The sequence below is a fragment of the Rissa tridactyla genome, chromosome 2 (assembly GCF_028500815.1).
Source record: "Rissa tridactyla isolate bRisTri1 chromosome 2, bRisTri1.patW.cur.20221130, whole genome shotgun sequence".
Classification (NCBI taxonomy): domain Eukaryota; kingdom Metazoa; phylum Chordata; class Aves; order Charadriiformes; family Laridae; genus Rissa; species Rissa tridactyla.
In genome coordinates, this window is record NC_071467.1 from 148366508 (window position 1) to 148383609 (window position 17102).

The 17102-nt window shown below is 42.5% G+C and overlaps 1 protein-coding gene across 1 annotated transcript in view; it reads left to right on the plus strand.

Annotated features, from left to right (window-relative positions):
- The first annotated feature begins 1530 nt into the window (after window positions 1-1530).
- The window catches only part of KIAA1217 (KIAA1217 ortholog), a 356360-nt gene continuing 340788 nt past the window's right edge, over window positions 1531-17102 (plus strand). The window contains exon 1 of the mRNA XM_054190034.1: window positions 1531-1634. Within this exon, the coding sequence (XP_054046009.1) occupies window positions 1571-1634 (64 nt within the window). The 5' untranslated portion in view covers window positions 1531-1570. The remainder of the gene's footprint in view (window positions 1635-17102) is intronic.

Below are 17102 nucleotides of genomic sequence, written 5' to 3' on the forward strand. Positions count from 1 at the left end.
TTTACATCCCCTGTTCTCTAGTTAGCTCCCTTGGTAATTTACAAATGGAAAATAAAATTTACAATTATAGCTGATTAGATATTATGAGTTCTGAACAAAGCATGTTTGTGTTCTGTATGCAATTATTACAGAGTTGCTGGGCACAACTTGGTAGTTGAATTTGAGTTATCTTTTGTGTTCGAGCAATTTAGCCTCTTCTGTTTCATGTGAAGAATTAACTGTATTCTCCTTAAACTACAGCAATCTCTGGATAAAGGATATTTTATATGATTTCTTAACCAGTGAATCTCTTTACACTTTACAGTGAAAATTAACCTAATTTCAACAAGTATAGCCTATACAAAAGATTTTGATTACGCCAGTTGTGATCGTGCAGACTGCATTCAGGTTTAAATAAGCAATATTGCCATTCTCAATTTGGAAGACACAAACTCGGCAGCCCTCTCTGGCTCACTTACCTGTACGTGTTCAAGTACGTCAGCCCTTTTAATCCTAGATGTGAATCTGCTGTTCTCCTTAATAGATCGTCTGGGCTTGTTCTGAAAAATGCCACTCGTGCATTTAGATGTGGATATGGGAGGCAATACTGAAGCATCATTCCAGCGCCACACTCTTCTGCTGGAAACTGAGGCAGGAAGAGGTAGAGGCAGTGGGATTCTGCCTTTTGTTTTCTCTTTGGGCAGTCTGAGTCTCCCTTCCCTACTGTTAAGCAGTGTTCTTCAAAATAAACTTTGTTCTAAAGTTTTGAGAGAGCATGGGCTGTGATTATCAACCTGCAGGATTTTGTGAACACGGACTGTTGATCTTAAGTTTCGGAAATGTTACTTAAACCACTGTCAGATGCAAGTTAAAGGGTAAACTGCGTAATTGTATCTCAGCCTTCCGGTTGATTTAGAGTAACTGTTTGGTGCACTTCTGATAATACTGATTATTTCAGGGTATTATCACTTTGAACCTAAATTGCATCAATTGCATAGTTAATTTTTAAATTCATACTGTTATTCTTGAATGATTGGAAATAATGTTGTTGTTCTCTTTAGCTTTCTTGCTTCTAGATATAATGTTTTATTTGAAATGACTAAAAGTAACTTACAAATGGGGGAAGCTTGGAAATGGATACTGGTGAAATAAAGATGAAAGATAGTGTTACAAATGCTGCGAGCTCATAACTTCTTCGGGCGTCTGTCAGCTCTGCCTTGTGATAGAACACTGAAGGGCAGCTGATGCTTTAAAAGTCTGATCATCCGTTTGCTAACAACTCCTGCAGAGCGTCGCTACTGGGTTAAAAATGTTTGGTTTTGAGATCATTGCAATATTTTCTGGCGTGTGTAGCTGTTAAATTGCTCATACTTCTGGCTTTAATTACATTTTAACAAACAATGTTTTGGTCAGTCAACCTTGATGATGCGTTGTTTGCAGTGTTTTCAGCTGTGGCAATGCCGCAGCTGTCCATGGGAGGCTGGAAGTGCTGGTTTCAAAAGGGTCTTTGGCACGTTCACTCTCTACTTACTTTTTTTTTTCCTATTTTAGGTTTCCTGAAGCCACAGTTGCCGTGCTGCGATGCCCCGGCATGCCTCATGGCAGAGCTGCCCGGCCGTCCCGCTGGAGCGTGGTGCTCCCCTGTAGGGAGCTGGGTAAGTGTGAAACCTCATCCCTGGTAGTCGCCCACATCTCGCGTGTGTTCAGACACAGCGGTAGCTGTGACCAACCTGGTGACGTGGGCTGCTTTCTTCTTCTGCATCTTCTTGTGCTCTCCTGGATTTGTGTGCATTGGAAGATCCTCTGCTGGGTAGTGATGGTTGCATGTGCATTTTCTTTAAATTCTGATGTGCTTGGGAGGCAGTTCCCTCTGGAGGGGTGGCTCTGTATTGGATGGGGAAGGTATAGAGGCTGAATTGGTACGAGCTGGAGATGTTCAGTAAGATGGTGAGTTGTCCCTTTTTTATACAAAAGGTAAGCATTGGGATGGGGAAGGTAGCTTAAAGGAGGTGCCTCTGGAAGGTTCTCTTTTAAAAATAAGTTTCTGGAAAATCATTGTCTTCTCCACCTTGAACAATGTTGATTTCCCTCACACACAGAGAGTCCCATTACATCTTCCATGTATTGCTAAAATTCGTTAGGTGATGCGACCTGTTTTGGAATAATTATTCTCTATGCAGTACTCTGGTAGAATCATTTCCCTCTTGCAAAACTGAGGTGTGGTGGGTAGCTGGGACCTCCTGTTTGACCCTCTAAGAAAGGCATTTGGCTGTTTTCAGTGCCTGAATTGGAATTGAGCCATTCTTCATGGTTTTATCGGTCTATAGATCAGTATGTCTGCCAGGGAGTCTTGCTGAGCCACAGCAAACGCTGCTTATGATTGTCTTTGGGAGTAAATCAAGATATTTATGTGTCGGTGGTTGTGGGTTTATGGATGGTTATCAGCTGTTAGACAGAATTGTGGACTTCTGGACCTGGGTCCTTATCCTAGTAGCCCTGGCAAGAAGTCCCTTATGTCTAAGGTGAATCTCTAGGAATTAATTCATTGGGGCTGTATGTCTAAGGGGGAGGACAATTAAAGTACTGATTGGCATCTGATAGTTTGCTTTAACTCTATCTGTGTGTGGGTGGGATGGAGAGATGTGATGTATCTGAAGTGAAGAAATATTGCCTTTTGGTTTTGTACAACAAAGAACATTCCAGTTGAATCCTCTTGTACAGTCCGGAGTCTGAATGCACCATGCAGAGCTAGGAAGACATTATCCTGGTTTATTTAGATAACTCAGGCTGATGCTGGGGTGGCTCCTCAGACCTTTGGTTTAGTAAAATCGTAGATTGCTGATGGACCGATGCCCTTTGGATTTATTTTAGACTCTGACAAGAATGCATTTTGATTCTTCAAATTCCCTGAGGCCACTACTGTAGGTCTACTACTGTAGTTGCTCTAGCAAGTACCAAACTCATTGATGCAGAGATTGACATCCGTTGTCAGTGTCTGAATTAATGGGTGAAGATGCTGCTGATTTTGAAAAATAGCCTGATTCTCAGGAAATGATCTTTCAAAGTCATGCTGTTAACCAGTTGTTTCCTATCTTGTCCCATCATCTTGTTCAGGAGAAGACAATTGAGAGGGAGAGGCTTTTCTGTCTAGAGACCTGTGAATTTGGAGGACAGTCTGTTGAGTTTTCCCTTGGAATGGAGTGAGGGGTCTGTCTGCACCGTCAGGGCTAATGAGTTATTTTATTTTTTTTTTTTTAAACAGGACCACTTTGGCTCTTGATAGCACTGACTGTGTCCTGTTGATCTGTTGCTGAAGGGGTGGTGGTGGTTGGGGCAGCTCCTTTGCAAATACTCTGGTGCCTGAGGGGTGGGCGAGTGCTGTGGCTGTGAAGCAACGCGAATTGTTGTCAAGCTGTATTGATATGAAGCTGGTTGGCAAACTGTTATCAGCAGAGCACCAACAATACACTGGTAACAGTCACTTTAACTTCTGTTCATGTCCTGCTTGGGTAATAGACACGTTAAGGACCACGGTTGCTCTCTGTGTCCCTGGAGGGATTGCACTCTCGCTTGCCTTTTGGGTAGGTGCTGCTCTTCTCGCCTTGAGATTTGATTAGTCACCAGGTTTCATGAGACTGAACCATCACTGTTAGCTCAAATGCTTGAAGCTGTTCCTGTTCATCATGCTTTGCATTCATTACTGGCTGCCTATAGACAGTTTGAGTTTAAATTCACCTTTCTGCTGTGCTGAGGGCCAGGCTCTGAGTCTGTGCAAGCCACCCTCTTTGAATTTGAGGTACTACTTTTTTCTTTAAAGTAGGTTAAATACTTGCGAGCGACCTCCCGTTTGGGGTTTTGCTAGTAACTGAAGCTGGGAGGCAGCAAAGCTTTGAAGTGGGGTCTGGGAAGGTGGTGTCTCAGTCTTTCCCTGTAAATCTGGTTAGTGCCACTCCAACCTTTAGTATCTGCTTTAAGCACATCTATTTCAGAGAGTTTTCTTTTAAACTCTTCGCACAGTTGATTGTTCACTTCTTTTATTTATTTAGAATAGGGTGGGTTTAGTTTGGTAGGAATTTGCCTTATGTTTCTTTTTAATGGTGCTTTTATGTGTGAGCCTTTCCAGCAGTAGCTTATTTTTATTTTTTTTTTGGATCAGCTGATTCACATCCAGCCATGGCTGCCATGCACTGCAGGTTGATCATTGTTTATGCCAATAACTGTTTTTAACCAGTTTGATAGTATCAAAGGGAACTGGTCCATTTTGGGCAACTTAATTTCAAAATGGCAATGGTCCTGTAGTGGAGTGGAGCTGCAGCATGTGGCTGTTCCCCAGCTTTGGCTGAACTTTCCTGGATTCCCAGAGCTGAGCTGGAGTTTTCTTCCATCTCTGGTTCAGGGAGGTGATTTTCTTTTCTTAGGAGCTGAAAAGAAGCTGCTGCAGTGGCTGGGGAGCAGGGGGTGAAGGCTGTTGAGCAACTCAAGCTTCATGAACCTGGCACTACCATGCCTGTCCCTCCCCCGCACCATTACCAGGCTTGTACTTGGAGAATCCTGTAAAAATGAGGAGGTTAAAGGGAATATTGTGACTGTTTATTGCTATTTTATTGCTGTTACTCTCACTGCTATTGATAGTCACCACGTGTAATTGCTAGTTGCATTAAATGCTCATCACTTACCAAACTTGCATGTTCAGAAGTTTTTTTTTTTTTTATTTTCAAAGCTATTGTTTTTCCTGTGGGAAAAGAAACTGTGTGTATGTTCCTGGGTTGTGTGGTATTTTTCACTTCAGGTTTTCCTTCTTAGTCCTCATCTCTGTGTATGTATTCAGGTTGGGTGTTTGTATTGCAGGTGCCCAACTTGGAAATGGGCTTTACTTGACAGTACGCACAAGGCACTTGCACCTTGCCTTTCCTGTGCCTGTATGCGTAAGCAAAACAGATGTATCCGACATATGATTTTCACTTTCTCTCAGTCATTGGAATGAGTCAGAATTCTTTTACTTCACTGATTTATTTTTTTTTTTCTTTTGCCAGTTTTGCTCTCAGGCCTGTTTTCTCTCCTTGTTCTTTTGTTTGTGTCTGCGGGTCTGTGGTTTCTGCATGTCTCTTCTGCTTTCATCTTTCTTTGGATGTTAATTGAGAGGGAACACCCTAGTTGTACGGCACTTCTCTACCAGCCCTTCCCTTCTTTTTATTAATTTCCTTCCTTCCTGGGATGAAAGTAAATTTTGCCCATCCTTTGATGGGATACTTGTATTGCAGCTATTTTCATGACGTGATTGGATTGTATGGGAGGAAACTGCATCCTGACCAAATGTTCAATTTGCTGATTATTTTTTTTAAGCTCTACCCTGTTTTTTAAAAAAAAAATAGTAAAAAGGGGTGTGTGTGTATATACATGCAAACATATTTACTTGGTCAGTCTGGATTCCATCTCAGACCTGGCAAGTGAAGAGACTTGGCACTGAGAGCATTTCCCTATCTCTGCAGACATTTATATATGTATATTTTTAATAATATCTGCAAAATGATTCTTCTGAAGACTGCAAGGTCCTGAGAGGTGCAGATGGTCTGTAAGAATGAGTACTGCAAGACCCTTTTTACTTTCTTCTGTGCTCCAAGATGTAGTTCTTAGAAGCTCCTGGATCCTGACCTGCTGGACACAGCTGTGACAAAGAGGCCTCATGTTCCTCCTTATTTTTTCCATGCTGGAGCAGATTAATTTACCACTTCCTATAGCCTCAGGTCTATAGCCCTCAGCACTACCCTAGTACGTTTTTGGTGAGACCTCAAGGTTGTCTATTTTAATTGGAGACTTAAATTTATCTGCTCTCTGAGATGATAGTTCCACCCCCTCCTCCCCAAGCTGTGGAAATGCTATGTCTTCCACTGAAATCCCAATAAGAAGACCACCTAACATGTCGTTCTGAGAGGCTGGGGTCAGCACTTGCTGTCGGCATGACCAGGGCAACATTAACACAATAATCGCATGATGCCTCATGGTGAACCCCAGAGCATCATACTCTTTAGGCAAGGATCCTCTACCTGTTTTCAAGGCAGGTACATATTAAGACAAAAACTGCCCACAGCATGTAGCCTGAGAAGCAGGGGTCTCGCCCACCTGGGTGTTGATTCCTACCACCTTGACAAGAGCTGCAGAGCTGTTAACTTCTTTTTTTCCTCTTGTTTTATTCAGGAGGACTTCCAGGACCCTGTGTGGAACAGAGGAATGTTGTCCTTTAACATTGCCAGTCCTCCACTGGGGTAGTATCTTGAGGAACTACTTGATTTCTTCATCTTTGTTCCTTATTAGCTGCAAAGCTATCTTGGATCCTGACCACCTGATTGCTCCTTCCAAGAAGGATGTTAACTTTACTCTGGAACGGGAGAGGGTGAATTTTGCTTTTTCATGAGCTTGAGGAGAATGGCTAATTCTTCCAGTGAGAACTGCAGAAGGACACATATTTTTGGCGGTGGGGAGTGTAACTAGGAAAATATGTTGGACTTTTACATAATCTGAAGCTTAAATATATCCCCTTAATATAAGGACATGGGGGCTGAACCCTGTATCAGGATACAGAGATTTCTAACTGTTTCTGCGACGAAGTTTTCTTTGCTTAACATCCACCAGCTGATGATCAGTTGCTGTTTGCTGTCCCTGCAGGGTTGAAATTTGTAAGAGTCTCTTGTCATGTATGGGGCCCCCAATCCAAAACAGACTGACATCTGGTCTTTGGTAATGTCATGTATCAGTCACTTGAACCTTGGACCAGCTTCTGCATTTTTCTGCTGAGGTGTTTTTTTGTTGTTTTTTTTTTCCTTCCCCCTGTTATCTATCACCATTTTCAGGGGAATGGGAGATATCCCATCTGTGTGGCCAACCCTCCTATGCAGAGTGTTTATCCATAATAGTCTTTTCACTCTGCCTCAAAGTTCCCTGCCAGTTTTGTGTCAGCACACTGGCTTCCTTCTGGGTTTTCTGTTTGGTTGTTTTTCACTTCTAAGACTTTCACGTACCTCTGGGGCTGAATTTTTGGTTATCAGGAGGGCTGAGGGACCTACAGGGAAGCTGCTGATAGGTTTCCCGTTGCTGGCCACAGCTTGCAGGAGAGGACAGTAGCATCACTTAACCACCATGGATCATTGGGAGTGTTGGCTGCAGTTCCTTTACAGTTTCTGCCATGAAATGGGCCGTTGCTGAGGTATCTAGAGATTATGTTGCCTTTGAGCGTTGTAGGGGAGAAATTATTTATCAACTTTTTTCTTTAAAATGTTTGGTGAGGCGCAAGGACCAGTGCAGCCCTCGTGGTGCCACTCAGGTACAGGAGAGCAGGTGGTGGAGCAGAGTGATGCACAGGCAGACAGCACCTTGTGAAATGCAGCAGGTATCAGTCAGTAACCTCTGTGGGTGTTTTCTTTTAAAATTAACCTTTGGCATATCCCAGCGTTCAAAAGAGGGGGAAAAAAAGATTCAGTGCTGGAATTTTGATGATAAGACTTAAGGGGAAAACGTACCAGCAGTGAAGTTTCTGTTCAAATACTTTTCTCTCTACCACTTTTATTGCTATCTTAATTTTAAATAAATTGCTCCTGTGATATATAATCATGGCTACTTTGGATCTAATATAACTTTAGGAAAAATGGCTTCAATTCATAGATGCCTTCTGGCCTAATCTTTTTCTGTTCAATTAATCAGGGTTTAAAAAGAGTGTGTGAAATATGGTCATAGCTTCAGAGTACAAAGAAATGGATGTGAGTATTGAACAATCATCATTGCTGTACTAGAAAATATGTGCGTCAATAAAATGTGCTTTTTTGGTTTTAGAGTGTTTGGGTTTTTTTTAGTCTTACAAAAAAACCCCAAACTCCAATCCAGGTAGTTTTGTAAGGCTTGGCAGCATCTAGACTGTACTGATTTTGAGGAGCAGATGATTATATTCATTCTCAGAGAAGAACATGGTTAGTAGGGACTTTGTCTTGAAAATTATTTTTACCATGATGAAAAATGCCTTGGCTATCTGTCACTTTTTCCTGTCTGTATTATTTGTGATCTCTCATCTCTTTTATTAGTAAATGAAAGGGAAAAATGAGAATAACATCAGGAAATAGATGAAGGCACACTGAACAGTACTATGGGAACAGTAAATTAAAGCATCTGCTTTTGGTTTTTCTGGGAAATCAAGCACCAACTGGAGCAAAAAACATAATTTTATTTTTTTTCTTGGATTACACTTCTGTTTCTGCTGTTGGGCTTCCCCCCTGCTCCTTAGAATTTCTCCTTTCCTCCATCTCTTTTCTCCTCTTGAAACAGTCGCTTCATTGAAACCAAGGCTGAAGCCTACAAAGGCTCCATAGTGAATGAATAATAGAGGACAGAGATTCCAAATGTTGTTGGACTGGGCTCGATTCTTCTGTAGTGTTTGTGCCTGGTTTGAGATGGGGATGTGCCCCTTCTCAGCAGCGCGTGTTTGCGAGGCTGGCGTGCCGTGTATCGGGGCACGGGAGGCACACGGTGAGGCTGGTGCCTGCAGCTGTACGGGCAGCACTTTATTTATTGTTAAGAAATTAATATAAACATGGCATGTAGTTCACTGTGAAATATTTTTACAGATGGAACAAGTCTGCGGCATAACCTAGGGATGTAAACTAGAGGATTGTTTAGCGTTTTGCTCAATTATTTCTTCTTTGGCTCCCTTCCCCTCCGTTCCCTATTCACACACAACTTAAGTCTCCTGTTGCAGTAGAATAGCCAATGTGGGGCTTTTTAGCTGCCTGAAACTCTCCCCAACCTGAGCACGCCTTGCGTTTTGGGGCTGCATGCATGACTGGCCGGGGAGCCGTGGTGGGGCAGGGGCTAGTGGTTAGTCCCAGTCCCTGACCGTGGGGCAGTAAGTAGAGCAGCGCTGAGGCTGAAGGCAACGTAGCGGCATTGGTTTGGAGCCAGGGTGCAAACCTGATACAGCCGTGGCCAGTGATGGGGCCCCCACATCCCGCTATTCTCTTGACGCACTTCCCGATGCCTCCCTCCTCCTGAGGTATGTAGCGGGGCACTCGTGGCTAGTAGATGTATAATTTGTGGCTTGTGGGTCGAGGTTTGCCAGCTTGGCAGTGCGGTATTAATGGGGACTCTTTTGCTATATTTTTAGTGGTATCATGGAAGTTTATTTCTTATTCCAAGCTTGTCACTCCAAAAAGGGTATTAGATATGAAATGAAAATAGCGAGGTTTTTTGAAATATGAAAGAATTTAAGCAAAACCCATAAATCTGTCTACCAACTTTTTAAAGTTTTTATTTCTTAAATATTAAGGGCTGGAAGTCTATTGTGTTTTTCATGAGCTTTTTAAAAGTAAGCGTGGCTCTTCTGCAAACACCAGACTTCAAGAACTAAGACTTTGAAAGAGCCAGATGATATTGTGAGACTCTGGGGGGGGGGGAATATGGCGCTTATAACACTGTAGATAGCCCCTTAAAGTACTCTCTCTGCTTCCACATCCCTTTATTCTGGGACATGAAAGAGAAACCTGAGCCAATACAGGATTACAGAAGTAGGTTACAAACCTGGAGCTAGACTATTTGTAGTTAAAGCATCAGAAATGTATTTTATATGCTTATTTTGGTTTTAAAATCTTTATGCATTTGGAAAACTCTTTCTCCCCCCCCCATGAGAGTTCTTCTTTTCAAGTAATTAAAGCAAGACAGTAAGCAGCAGAGACAATGAATTGTAAAAATTCATTGCTGGTTACAACAAGAATTTGAACCTCATCCATCTGTCATCCAAAAAAAAAAAAAAAAAGCCTTTCAAAAAGCAGATGGTCTTGTAACTAAAACAAATCTGGATTCTGGCAGACAGGGTGAGAAATGTGCATTGTGAGAACAGGGGAAGCACTGCACTGGGAACCGTTTGTCTTGGTGGAGTGCTCTAGCTGTGAATACCTCTGCTAATGCTGTCGTGCACGATAGCCATCACCAGAGGTCAAAATCGGTAACTTCAATTCCATCTGCAGGCTCACAAGAAATTAGTATTATTCCTGGAGCACAGCTTTTATGTGCCTTTTCAGAAAAGTGCTGTCTCCTAATAGGTATTTATGAGCATTTTAGGTGCAGTTTGTGAGTGTTCCTAACAAGGGGTTCCGCGTAGGAAGGATTTAATCCTAAAGTGGAAATCGTGGATTAGCATTGCAAGAACCTAATTCAAAACAAAACTCGGTATTTACAGTGCTATGTTTATGCACAAACATTTGCTCTTATGGGTGCAGTCTAGCAAGATTCTTAAATTAACAACCCAATTAATAAATAATGGCAGCTCTCCATCTTTTAATAGTACTTCAGATGATGGCAAAAAACCCAACCAACCAACCAAACAAAAAAAACCACCAACAAGCAACCAAATCCAAAGTTGTTAGCAGCTTGTTTCTGCCTGTCACTCTTCTATGTGTTTTACCTAGGTGAATTGTAGCTGTATGACTTTATTCAGGATTCATTCTCTCTGGGAATCCCCGAGTCATTGAATCAGCTTCATAAGATTCATTAGCTGCAACAGATTAAGTAAAACTCAGCACTGCTTGCATGCGCGCCACAGAAATCAGCCGTAATCTATGGCTGAGAATTGAAATGCCGAGGGGCTGTGCATACCTCTTGCATGTGGCTTGGAGCCGAGTGGCCCAGCACACTATTAAAAACATTGTTATAGGTGACTAACTGTTCACTCAAAATCACATTGAACCCTTCCTCAGACAGAAGAAATGCTCTCTGGAGTTATTCTAGCCTCTTCATCTAGAGCTAGCAGCCTTTTCGATAGTATGTAGTAGGAAACTCTCAAATACAGCTGAAAAATATAGTAGCTAGCTCAGACGCATCCTCATTTATAGTAGGAAATTACTAAGTACTTCAGTCTTAGGTCCATCCTATGTTTAAAAAAGGATGAGAAATCTGAAGACAAATTATTTTGATAACCGCACAGTTGCTACCTCCTTATGTCCTAAAAAGCAGGAAAATTATCATGAACAGGAAGACCATTAGCATCACGTGGAGTCTCCCAGGTGGGAGCCTCCTTTCTGCAGCGCAGTGCTGGTTTGTGCTGCTGGCTGAGGCAGAAAGCAGAGGGATGCTCTGTGTGGTCCCTCGGGATGAGTTTTATGCCCAGCACTTGCCATGCAAATATGAGAAAAGCCAAACAAAAATCTTTTGCATGATCGGTGAATGTGCAGTTTGGTCTAAATGAGCTCTCCTCCCTCTCTACCGCTGTTATGTTAGTAATTTTTTTAGTGTTGTTCTGTCTCCTGGGTGGATGTAACAAAGTTTAAAAAAAAAAAAACAAACTTTGATAGTCATGGCAAACAGCTTTAAAACTGTCTGCAAGGAAAGGAATACAACTGTCCAACCTGATAACTCTCTCTTCTGTCTCGTTAGCCAAATGATCTAGACCAGTAGACGTGGAGGGGGGTGGGGGGGGCGGGGAGGGAAAAAAAACAACCCACACAACCCAACAAACAAACCTGAAATACAGTGGTGTGTGCATAGGGAGGCTTCTTCCAGAGCCCATCAATCTTTTTCATTGCATGCAGGAACCTGAGAACAGTAAGGACTCTCGCAGTCTTCATCCTCATGCACATCCAACATTATATCTTATGTGAATCTTAAAGTATGTGAGCTTTTAGTCTCACTAAAATATATGAATAAAAGATGTGAATATTGGTGTGGGTTTTTCTTCTGAAGCACCGGTGATACTGTTCCACGGCTATTGTATTGATGTGCTTTAAAAATAATTCCTTTTAATGCATGTCATTATGTTTCAGTGACCCGCAGACAGAAAATCAGAGAGTGTCCTTAGCTTGGTAAGTAAAATATTAGAGGGAAAAGATCCAATTTCAAATCTCTTCTCTGCCCTGCTCGCAACAGAACTTGAACCGCAGTTTCTCAGCTCGGGAAGGTTTGTGTAGAGCTGGTCTAGAGGGTCTCCCTTGATGCTTACTGAAGGTCCGTCCTTCAGCATCAGTAACTGCTCCGTTCCCGGGTTGTGGCCACTGGGGCACTGCCTGGGACAAGGGGCCTCCCTGTTCCGTCTCTTGTCGTAGGAGGGTCTGTACATCCTAATGCAGAGGCCAGGGGGAAAGGGGAGTCCCTGTCCCAGAGCACTGGGTAGTCCATAGCACGCTCCATGAGGACAGATGATACGTGCTCAGGATCCCTTAATGATGGGAAGGAATTGCATGCATGAGAATCCTTCACGCTCTGCATGGCTCTTGCCTTTGGCAGCCAAAAGAACAAGTCGATGCCTCCTTTTCCTCCCACCCCTGTTAGCTATGGGCTTGCACAAGAGCAATGTCGCTGCATGGGTGGTAGTCTGGAGCTGACCCCTCCCTGCACCTGTGTTGGGACCTGGGTGTATAGACCCGAATTTCAGTGCCTTCATCTTCCAGCTGAACCCCGAGCTGGTTCCCGCTGTGGCCTGTGCCAGAGTGACATACCTCATTTTGTGTCAAAGGGAATGCTTTAAGCTCTGGTTAAACAGTGCTTTCTTTTTATTTTGGTGAAATGCCATCTTGGAGGGTTGCTGAGTTTGTGTGAGTTGCTGTCGATGTGACATAGCTGCCAAACAAAATCAATAAAAATTGAAGACCTCTGGGTGCAGTGTTGAGGCACAGTGTGGCATGAGTTTATATATGTATATGTTAACTTATATCCAGTTTTACCTATGGTCTGTTTTCTTGTTTCAATATTACATTTGTTTAAATATCTAGTCTTATTTAAAATTAATCTTGCTCCTCTTTGGGGTGCTTTTACCTGTTGATCTGCTGTGCTGCTTGTCCTGGCAATTCTTTGGTTCTTCATAGTAAGCAGAAGAGTTACAGCTGTCCAGGTTAATCATCACAGCTGCAGCGCTGTCCTTGCTCCGTTGTGTCACAAATACATGTTGGGTTTTGTTGAGGACGAGATAATCAGAAAAGTTTGGCTTCTGCCAGGATAGAACAGCTTTCTCTATCTCTTTTGGCTTCACTGCTAACAAATCAAAGCAAACTGCCATTGGCTGTGGGAGGACTGTAGGGTACAAGGGCAGCTGAGCCCCGTAACGCTGCTGTGGGATGAAGGGATCAGTCCTGGACAGGAGCTGTGACGCTGGCACAGTCCGGCTTTCCAGACGTGGACGCTCACCCTATAGTCACATCCTTGGCACACAGTGACAGCGCTTATGCTGAGCAGTGAAGCTACCAAATTCAGAGCGTGTGGATGCTGTGATTTGAAAATTTACTTCTAGTTTTCTGTCAATCCAGTGTGCCGGTGTCAACATTGCTGTAAGAAGGTATTTTATTTCCATACAGCTCCGGGACTGCCTTCAGATTGCATTTCAATGTTGTCATATTTTTTTTTGTGGTCAGTGAGAATGTGCTGTTTGTCAAAACTAATTTATTCAGATCTGCTAATGGATTCAAGAAGAAAATTAATTTTGCAATTCTGTGCATCTCTTGGAGTCTTCTTGCTCAGACCAATTTATCAAAGAGTTTGAACCCAGCTCCCTGTCTGTAGTCGTTCACACCTCTCAAGGGTGCCTTTGTCAGGCTGTTGATGCAGTAATTTCTTGAAAATATTAGTGGAAAAATTGGGTTTGAAGGGAAGATCAGGCTTACAGTCTTGAGATAGCAGTAGTGAAGGAAGGAAAAAGCCAGAAATTCACAGGCATTTTTGCAGTCATAAATTTCTGTGAAGTTCTTGAAGGAAAATGAGTTCTAGGTCACGTTTAGAGGTGTGGGGTTGTTCTTCTCCTTTAAAAGGATAAAACTGAAACCTTTTGAAAAAAAAATCTTTTAAAAAGCATCAGTAAAAGCAGTATGTCTGAGAACCACGGCCCCTGAAGGACCACGTCTCTCACTGTAATTTCTTTGTGACACACATTACATTTAAGATCTTTCTGTGTAAAGGGGTCTTTGATGCCTCCAAGAGCAATCATTAGCTGCTAAGTAAATAATATGGTGAAGGTTTTCAGAAAGTGGTGCTTCACAGAAATTTTATCTCTCTAATAAGGATACCTTTGTAGTAAGTATTCAGTGTAAGTTAAATTATGGATTGGGGAATCAGATCCTGCATTAGCAAACCAAAATTCCACAAGCTCATTCTTGGCCAAGCCCCAGCCTTTCACGCAAAAGGCAACTGAAATGGGAGAAAACAAAAACTGTGGTTGTCTTACAGCATTGGATTAAAATTATCCCACGCTGGTCTGGGGAACAGTGTGGCCATGAGGGAAAGGGTGATAATATCAGCTGACTTTAATTTGCCAGAAGTCATCCTGCCCTCTCCTTTAATATTAGCTGTTGGAGAGCTGTGATTAAGTGTTCTCTCTCCTGATAACAGCTCGCTGAAAAGTGGCTGACAGGTAGAAACAGCAGCCAAACTGCTGCATGTTTTAGAAGGTGTTTGCTGATCCACCGGCATCCCTTGTCAGCGCCGCTGATAAGCTCCGACGCAAACCGCCACCCAGAATTTCTTTGGCAGCTCAGCGGATGGCCGGGTGAATTGTGCTATGTGCAATGTGCTAACTGCCACAAATTAGCTATACTTGGTTGGGAATGACAGAGTGGCTGTGTATGGTGGTTGGTTTTTTTTCTTTTTTATAATCTAGTTCGTATATGCTTATCTTGTACCATTTTTGTTCTGAGAACAGGCATTTAGACTTTTTTGGACGTTGGCAGGAAAGGGAATTTTTGTTAGCCTCAGAAATACTGTTGATAAACTACAACACACAATTCAAAGCAATTTTATTTAAAACTAGTTGAAAAGTGCAAGAGAAAAATCTGGATTACAATATGAAGACCTTTTATGTTGTTGAAGTGTTCTTAAAATATTATAGCAAATACTTAACTTTCCTTTCAAAGACCTTGTAAAGTCAGAAGTCTATCCAAAAAGGAGTTGGCCTCCAAAAGCTCACAACTGAGTGTCCCTTTGCATCCCCTCAGAGATGGGTAGGATTATCTTCTGTTCCTTCTTCTCAACAGGCAGTGTGTATTGGGGTTTGGTTTTGGTTTTTTTTTTTGTATTTTCTACCCTCCCCGATCTGCATTAATATATTTCTTTAACTGTTAGAGCAGTTCGAACCCACAAGATGAGGGTATAAGGTATTATATACAGAAATGGGGAGGAGAAGGGAGCGTGTCCCCTGGGTGAAGGTATTTTGGAGAATGATGCCCTTCTGTTTAAGGGGGCAGCTGGGGCACTGTTAAGCTGTCTTTGGTGGTGGGTGGAGATGTTGGGGTTTCCCTGATTGGAGGTTACCCCAGTGGCACCTGCTGCTATGTGTTGGTCCCTGCTGCGTGGTGGTGGCATTGGAATGGTACCACCCAGCAGCACGTGATGGCGGCACTGACCCATCAGACTTTGACGACATTCAGCTTTAGGCTGCAGGGCAGACATGGCAGGTGTTTCTGAACCTCTCATCTTTTCATGGTCAGAAGCCACGAGGCGCTTCCAACACTGTCCAGAGAGGCAGGAAGGGAGAAAAGAGACTTGCTCGCTGCTCCTGTTACAACATATGAGCATCCTGGCACAAAACAGGCTGCTTCTGCTTGCCCGAACCTAAGGGCACATAAGAAATGCAGGTTCGTGCTAGTATCTGCCTGTCCTTTCCCAGCCAATTTATGATGTTGATCCTAGGAGTGTGCTGGGTACGCTCATTTCTCTTTGAAATACAAAGCTGTTACCTTTCTGCCTTCTTCCAGCTGCAATTTGGAAAGAAGAATGAGGGAGGTACACAGGGAAGGGAGCTGTGAATATGGATGTGATGGCAAGAACGCTTCATGGTATTATTCTTTGCTATAATATAGCAAATAATAAAGTGCTCTGTAGTCATAACACCACCTGTTCACTGTGCTGGTGGAATTGGCAAAGACTGAGAGAAGGAACAGTATTAAGAGAAAACAGTATGTTGGCATGTTTGGTTTCTGTCCAAGAGCACCAGTAAATGAGAAGAGTGAATAAGTAGTGAGAAGAAGAGCCTATGTAGACTATTGGTCAAATTGGGCTAAATTGCCTTGTCAATTGAAGGAAAGCAAATGGAGAGGGCAGGATGTTCAGAGGGATTTGAACAGCACATAAGGCAGGAAACAAAGAGGAAAAGAAACAAAGAAAAAAAACAAACGGTAGAGACTGAAAGGTTTCTTGTTGGGTTTTTTATTATTATTATTTTTATCTTTTACACTGCCAGCGGTAATATCCTGTCTTGCTTTCATCCAGCAGAAGTGATGGTTGCCACTGTAATACTATGTGAAGCCTGAGATAAATGAGAACACAGTCTGAACGAAAGAGAATGTTTATTCTCATTAAGAAAATCAGTGGACTGATTGCCGTTTAGCTTCCTGAAGTAGAGCTGTATGCACTGCGTGTTTACTTTGCCTTTTTCTTTTTTTTAAAGCCCCTTTTTCAAAGGACTATATTAAATATCAGGGAAATAATTGTTATATAATCCTTGAAGAATCATACATTTTAGTTTAGAGTTGTTCAGCTTTTTAGATTTTATGTTTTAAATCACAATGAACGCTTAGGTGAGTCCATAGAAGTTCTTTCACAGGTATCCCTGACTTATTTATTTAGTTGTTATTTTTTTCTTAATACAGATTCTCCCTTGCAGTTTTCCACTGGGTTTCATAAAAATAAAAAATATAAATATAAAAATATCAGAGATGCACTCTTTTAAACCTGTTTATCAGCATTTGTTTCTGAATTTACCATCTGTGGTATTTTCTTGCAAGTGCTGCTAATCAGAGCTCCGCGAGCTCAGTACCATGACCTTACTTTCATGGCCAGCAAGTTGCTCTGTGGGCTGCGATCTGAGCCTCTGTATCCTCCTGTTCTCCGATGGGCCATGGAGAGAACAGAACTGCTTGTGTTTCCGCAAATGTGCTTAAATCCCCCTCAGCTCTGCGCTCAGGGCCTGTGAGCAGATCTTACACATGTGGATTCAGCTGCCCAAGTCAGGATTTAATGCAACTGAGATGCTGTTGGCCAAATATATTTGGGTTGGGTTTCTCTCTGGGTTTTTTTGCCCTTCTCAGAAGCCACAGAAGTTCTCAGCAGCAGAGGGGATGCTCTGGGGGGCAGTCACAGCTTGGAGGTTGTACAGAGTGCCCTATTTTTTG